The 7,864-nt window shown below is 35.9% G+C and overlaps 1 protein-coding gene across 1 annotated transcript in view; it reads right to left on the reverse strand.

The window, feature by feature from the left end:
* Positions 1–2,620: 2,620 nt before the first annotated feature.
* LOC106469103 (probable cation-transporting ATPase 13A3) overlaps positions 2,621–7,864 on the reverse strand; it is a 114,797-nt gene continuing 109,553 nt past the window's right edge. The window contains 1 exon segment of the mRNA XM_022397526.1: positions 2,621–6,193. Within this exon segment, the coding sequence (XP_022253234.1) occupies positions 5,963–6,193 (231 nt within the window). The 3' untranslated portion in view covers positions 2,621–5,962.

Genomic DNA, 7,864 nt, shown 5'->3' on the forward strand with positions numbered 1-7,864 from the left:
TCCCACAAATATGTCAGCATAATCGCCTTTAAAGTCACTAAATTGCATTCACTGCATCGAGTCTAAAATGCCATTGCAATTAATCAATCCCTTTAAGTATGTTGGTAGCCTTTATTTCCTTTCAGTTGCAGAATGGTTGATACAACCCTAGAAATACCATCAGCATCGATAATTTCCACTTCATTTACTGGGCCTTAAACTTGGCCCACTAGTTTGCTGATCCGCCATCAGATCAAACTGATAGGGTAGCTCATTCCCGATGGTCGTCTATCCATTCATCTATTCTTAATCCAGAAGATCAACATCGTTAGGGATTGGAACATCTAATCTCGGGGACCAGGCCTGCTTTAGAATTCCTCCATTATAGGCAGTGACCTGCATGAAATATCTCAGGAACTGATGAAAATCCTCTTTTGCATTTCCCTTGAATGTTAGAAGCACGATTTGCTTAGCATCACTCACAGGATCTTGTGTGCTTGACCAAAGCCTTGTGGTGATCCTGAGAGGTGCCAAGAGATGTTATTAATGTTCTTGGCTCTTGCAAGAGGCTATTCGCAGGTACTGTAACACCCCAATGGGTGGCCAATCTCTGGTCCAAGGCATGAGAGTGACAAGCCAATCCTGGTGGCTCTACAGTGAACTAATCCATTCCTCTGAGTGATTCAGTCCATGATGGCTCACAGTCTTCATCCAAAGGTACACACTGTCTCATCTGTACCTGCCAGGAACACAGCTCTAACTGACAGAAATCATCTGCCAGTGGCACAACCAGTGTCTGTTTACTAGTCACCAGTGGTTTTGGCAATAAACTGGTGGCTTGATGGACAACTTCATAGTCTCTAGTTCACCAGGTGCCTCACAATTCTGGCAGATCTGTAGCTAAGGTTGATCCTTAGAAGCATGCTTACATGGTCTCAGTCCACCAGATGCGCTAGCCATCCCTAACTTAGCAGTGAAAAACTAAAGGGAAAGCAGCTAGTCATCACCACCCACTGCCAACTCTTTTATCAATGAATAGTGTGATTAAATGTCACATTATAATGCCCCCACAGGTGAAAGGGTGAGCACATTTGGTGGGCCAGGGATTCGAACCCACGACCTTCAGATTGTGAGTCAAGTGCCCTAACCACCTGATCATGCCAAGCCCTGTATAATGGCAGCAAATGTTTCTTTCTTACTTGTGCTAATCTCAGTTAACCTGATTTCCCAAAAAATTCTTGAAAGATAACAGCAGGTCCACCCAGGAATTTACGAGACAGATGATTTGAATGAGTTTTCATTTTTAAATGTGGAATCAGAGTTTGGACAACTTTTTTTTTTACAAGTACAAAATCTTTATTACACAAATAAAGCAAAAAGCAAAAGACACAGCATGCGTACCTACATGGATGAGTGAACAGTCCTTCTTTCACCAAATAACATATGACTCTTAAGCTTCCTCTCTCTCTCAAGGTCAATTGCTGCCAAACTGAATATAATTTCCAAAAATGTAAGACCTTCCCAAAGACTGTATAGTATAAAACAGAAATAAGAAAGCACAGTCAAATCTAGGACGTAAACCTGTGTATTTTTGTCCAGTAGTCAGTGCCACTTTATGAGCTCTGTTCCTTGACAGCATTTGTCAGCTGTTTCTTTTGGTAAACATCATATTCGACCAGCAAATGAAATTTTAGAGCCTGCCTGTTCAACCCAAATGCTTCATACAATAGTGAAATATCCTTATGAGCTGAGAAGAAGTATCCTATTAAAAAGAACAAAGAAACAAAGCAACTAGAATAAGATAATCATAATTGTGTTCTTCACCATATGTTGTCACCATAACAGTGCAGAAGCTAAGTAATCAAAAATTTTGAAAATTTGTACATCACTATAGAAGGTAGAAAATGCATGGTATATGCCCACATATCACAGAAGTACACAATAAAAGCAGCAATGATATAGAGCTTTACCATGGTTCGGAATCGTCAGAGCAAATTGAGCTATCATACAATCATCATTCTTTACTGAATGAGATGAGAAGCTAACTCTGACAGTTCAGAAGACAAACTTTGTGAACGATTAGAAAATTTAAACTGATAGTCCAAAAGAATTCTACTTTCCTGTTATGTGAATATATATAATGCACTTATACTAATAATATTACTTGTAAGTATTTAAAAAACCTACACACAATTCATTAACAGCTTTAATTCATAATGTCCCATTTTATTCAAAGATGTATTCAACCTTCTTATATATATATATATATTGTTGGCTATCACAGAGTTTTTACATAGATGGATAGCAATATAGATATTCATAAATATTATATTACCATGATGTCATGCTTTTTCTTGACGTAAGCCCCTATTTTATTTTGACTGATCTGCCTAAGTTCTCAGGACAATTTAAAGTTCACTGATCAGTGGCATAGGGCCATAGAGGTTCAGGACCATCCACACTTTTTGATCCCAGTTTGAAATCATGGATTTGTGTTTTGGATATTGGCAACATCTTGTCATTATTTTTATATTGAATGAACTTTCATAGTTTCAACTACATGTAAATGGACTTTAATAAAGTTGCCCTTTGACTAGTTTATGTTATTTAAATGCTTTTATCTATTTTAACTTTTACTTACTTCCACGAGTTTGTTTGTTTTTGCACAAAGCTACATAACAGGCGATCTGAACTTTGTCCACTATGGGTAATCAGCAGAATAACAGGTCCCATTCAACCATATATCTGTCAAATCCTTGATATGAAGAAGCTCCACTGGACTTTTGTACTTTCGTTCTGCTTAAACTAGTTACCTGCACACAGGATGGCTTGTGGAAAGTTTGTCAATATTTAACATTGACCTCTACATCATTCACATAAGCTTGTTATAATACAAACTGAAATGCCAGACAATATTGCATCTTCATGACTATCAGACTGAGCAGATTTATGATGGAAGAAGCAATTCCAAGGAAAGCATAGGACATGGAACATCAGTATTTAATTGATTTATAAAATGGGTGTAAAAAAAACTACATTTCAGTTTGACTGATGATGGAAGACAACTGTTAATGCACTGACCATAATACACGAGAACAATAAACAAATAAATCTGGAAAACGTTTATCACACATCATATTAAATATAGAACTGTGTTCTTGTTTTTTAATATTTAAAGAAGCAGTTAATAAATTTAACCACAATGATCATAATATTCCAGCATAAAGAAATAAATATACAAAGAAAAATGCACCATAAATAGTAGAAATGTAAAATTCAACTAAGCAGAAATTTACTACACTGTATAAATATCTCATATTATCTTACTTGAAGAATTTACTGTATCTTATATGTTGTTTGCTTTGAAAACTCAAACAATAGTTTATCACAATTACTTTGTTACGAAATGTATAAACTATAAACACAATTTACAGCGAGTTCACTACATTATATTATAATTATATAGTCACGTAACAATCGTAGCTGAAAGAAAGAATGGTACGTAAAAGAACTAAATTTCAAGTTGTTTGTAGGTAGTGTCAATGCCACTGAAAATTGTTTTTGGGAAGGGTATGTAAACAGCCGATGTTAGCAAAAAATATTCGTAAACTTAGATTAGAAAGATGTGTTCAGATCAAAGACTTGGTTCCAACATGGGGATATCCCTATCCCTTGTACCTTAATGATTTTGGAAAATAAAGGAATAGGGATGAACCTGGGGTTCCAAGAACATTCAGAACAAGACTTGCAGCCAATCATACTCTGGTCATGATAAGAGAAATTTAGAATCTTGTAACTGGTGAGAATCTATGAACCCAAAGGTCAGTGACAAGGGCCTTACATATGCCCCAGGCAACAGCATGCAACATAATGAAGAAGGATCTCCATCTGGAAAAGTGACATAAGTTACATGTACACAAGTTGCTTCCTCAACACATACCTTCAACTGTTACATACATCAAACAGTTGGAAAATGAAACAAGTACTCACATTTTTCCACATGAAGACATGTTAGACAAGCCACTTGACACAGCAGCTATGGATTTGTGTGATTAGACTGGTGAAACACCTGTTTCCTCATACAGTAGATGGATTATGGAAATCAGCATGGATGATTGATGTGCTTTAGACATGAGAGCCTTATGGCAATGCTATGGAAACTATGCTGCACAGCAGCAACAGATTAAGAAACCTCAGGGTCACAGGACAGTGAATAATACTGGGACCCACTCACGGATATTATTTTTGTTGTATAAGATAAGTGTTAAATCATGTTTAAATATACACTTTGATATACAATTTCTTGTATAAGTACATTTTTGATTGTTAATCCTATTTTAACAACATAAATCTTGCACAAAATAAGTATTTATTCATTCATAACTATAATAAAATTTTAAATAGCACTCCCAATTAAAAAAAAAATATTTTTAAAAACTCGTTTCCCTTCAATAATTCTCTTCACATACAGTATCCTAGCCTAAATCTTTGGGGTCCCCACTTCTATTGGAGCCATCTGCCCTCCCATTAATCCACTGCTGCTGCATGGTAGTCAAATAGAATATGGCCAGATAGTGACACGGACTCTCACACTTCCATTGGAGCCATCTGCCCTCCCATTAATCCACTGCTGCTGCATGGTAGTCAAATAGAATATGGCCAGATAGTGACACGGACTTTCATGGTAAGTCTCCAAAACCAGTTTAATATATCTTATTAAATCTCTATACACTTTAAAGACCAAAAGGAGACAAAGTTTTTTCAATATAAAGTAATACATACATACATACATAAAAAGTCTCAGATAGTCCCTCTGGTAAATGTCTGCCGATTTTTCTAGTAAAACTTCCTTTGAGTTCCGGGACAGCAAGGATCACAAAAACTTGGTGTATCAGTGTTCCTAGCAATCAACAGTTACACTAACTGCTAGTTTTCTATGGTTACATATAATAACTGCACTTGAATTGGATTGACCTAGATGTAATGATCTACAGAGTCAAAAGTGGCATGAACTGTAAAACTACATAGTCAACAGATAATTCATAAAGGTCTCCTCATCCTTACAGTTGTTGACCTTCGACCAACATCTGTCCTAACTGATGTAATTTAGTGACAATTACAAAATAAGTTGTAGATATTTTGCCCTGAAACCTCATCCCATGGCTCAGACAGAGAGTGTTGCACCTCCCTTTTAACTTTTGTACAAAGAGTCATCTTAACCACTAGTTGGTTTTAATTCCAGCCATACTGATGTGGATGTTTATGTCAGTGCCACAAAAGAGTTCTTGAACACCTATGCTGTTCTACAATCGACTCATCTTTATATCATTCATCACAATCAGTCAAAGTCTTCCTCCTTATCATCCAGGTAGAGATCATATTACATGATGCTTTGCCTCACCAATCTCCTTAGCCAATTTCAGTACTCCTGATCTAACCACTGCACGAGAGGTATCTCATGGATTAGAAGTCTGAGGGCTTATAATGTTAAAAACAGTAACAACCAATTAGCTAAACAGAAAAACAAAACAAAAAGCATTATTATTTTAACGAATTAAAAACGACCTTGTCAGCCTTAGTAAATAACACTTTTATTACTAAATGCACTACAGTTTCATATTTACGGAATATTCTATTTGAAAGGTTGTGTGTTGTTAGTAATACATAATTGTTACATAGCCACTCTAATACAATGAAATACAAAGATTACATACTCTAAAAACTTACAATCATATGTTCACAGTCTTGTCATTTCAACTTCACTGAGGCTTCCACCTCATGTATTAATTGCTTCTAGTGAGACTTCTCTTTCTTGAGGCACCAATTGGATTAAATTAGTTCAGATGTGTCAGATTTCAAGTATGTAATATATTAATTATGCTCTGAATATTGATATGGGTAAGTTTCATTTTTCAGAAGAGAACCAATGTTTATTTCAATATTTTTGAAATCTGATGTAAATGCCGAAGCACAAAAAATGTGGTCACATCTTGCTTACTGACTGGTATGTAGATTCAGCATATAGGTTATAATTTCCTGAGTCAATGGTCTGGACTGTTGTCAGGGAAGTTTCAGTTGTAGATCCACTCAGTGGCAACCAGTCAGGTGAATATCTGGTTTCATCTTCAATATTTTTGTATTGAGCAATATTCTGTTTACCACACTTTAGTTTACCATAGCACTTTCTGAATACCAGGTGACCAATTATATAAGTCTACAAAAAGAAAGGATAACTGTGTTTGTAAGTTAAGTATATCATCAAACAAATTGATGGCACTATGCCCAATTAAAAATTATCAGAAATAAATCAATTAACCCTTTTACAACAAACAAATTGCATCTTTATGAAATTTCGCAAGCTAAAACTTTATGTTTAATTATATTGTGTCAGAGTGTTGACTGCTCCAAGTGCAAAGTGATTTTCATATTAAGATTAGGAATACTTTTCTGCATTTGAAAAATTTCAAATTTCGTTTGTATAATCCCTAAAATATCCTAAATAAATATCAAATGTTTTTTTCCCAAATTTTATATTTTATGTTATTTTTTCTATCCTATCTATGTAACCACCCAAAAAAAACTTTGAAATAAATCTAAATTGCCCATTTTTTCTTTCTAGAATGACTTCAAATAATAATGTTATGACAGCGAGGTCACGCGACGAGTATTCTAGAAGATTCACTAGTGTGTTACGACAGCGGGGGTCACATGATGAGTATTCTAGAAGATTTACTAGTGTGTTATGACAGCAAAAGTCAAGTGACGCTGGTAGCACGTGTTGAGAGCCTAGAAGTTTCTAGAACAGGCGGTATTATCATATATAAGTGCGCTAGACAGTGAGAGAGCCGAGGCAGAAGCAGACACGAAGCCAAGACGAAGCAGGCAGAGAGAAAGAAAGAGTGGGGAACCAAGGACAGAGATTACGGTCAGCGGGAACCAAGGACAGCAGACACAGAGATTGGAACTATAGTTGGCGGAGATGGACAATTAAGTCTAAGCACAGTAGAAAGTGAGTGAATTGTTGTGAACTATAGCGTGTAACTATGATAATTAAGAGTATTACAAAGTTGTATTGAGGAAGAACAAACAAGTTTTATTTAAGAAAGGACTTGTATCATAGAATAATTAACAAACAAACATACAGAGACGTAACAAATTGGTGTCAAGAGTGGGATAGAAAATATAAAAAAATTGAAATGAGAAGTGGCAAATCAAACTACAGCTTAGCAGACTTTATGGCAGCAACACAAGAGCAGCAAAAGAAACAAGAAGAACGAGAAGAGAAATTACAGCAGTTGTTGGAGGAAAAAGAAAAGAAACAAGAAGAGAGATTACAGCAGTTGCAAGAAAACCTGCAACAGTGGCAGCTCGAACAGCAAAATAAACAAGATAGATTACAGCAGTTGTTGGAGGAAAAAATAAAAGAAACAAGAAGAGAGATTACAGCAGTTGTTGGAGGAAAAAATTAACAAGAAAAGAAATTACAGCAGTTGTTGGAGGAGAAAGAACATAAAGAAGAAGAGAGACTACAGCAGTGGTAACTGGAACAAGAAAGGAAACATGAAGTATAAATTGAAAACATTAGTAAATTTAAAAGTGAATTAGATACAATAAAGGATGATTTATTGTCTTTTACACAAGGCGGATACATTAACCTTCGACTTAACCAGCCCCAAACAATAGCAAGCCCCTTCCAGATCCCGCAGCTAAACCCTAATGTAGACATATTCAGTCCGGTTAGAACTCACATCCCAGATATGAATGTCAGCAATAGGAGTGATCCAGTACGAAGGAAGATACAGCAGTATGATGGGAAGGCACCGTGGGAAGCATATAGAGCACAATTTGAGCTACTGGCAAAAATGAATGGATGGACAGAGGAGCA

Source organism: Limulus polyphemus, unplaced genomic scaffold, assembly GCF_000517525.1.
Source record: "Limulus polyphemus unplaced genomic scaffold, Limulus_polyphemus-2.1.2 Scaffold3305, whole genome shotgun sequence".
Lineage (NCBI taxonomy): Eukaryota > Metazoa > Arthropoda > Merostomata > Xiphosura > Limulidae > Limulus > Limulus polyphemus.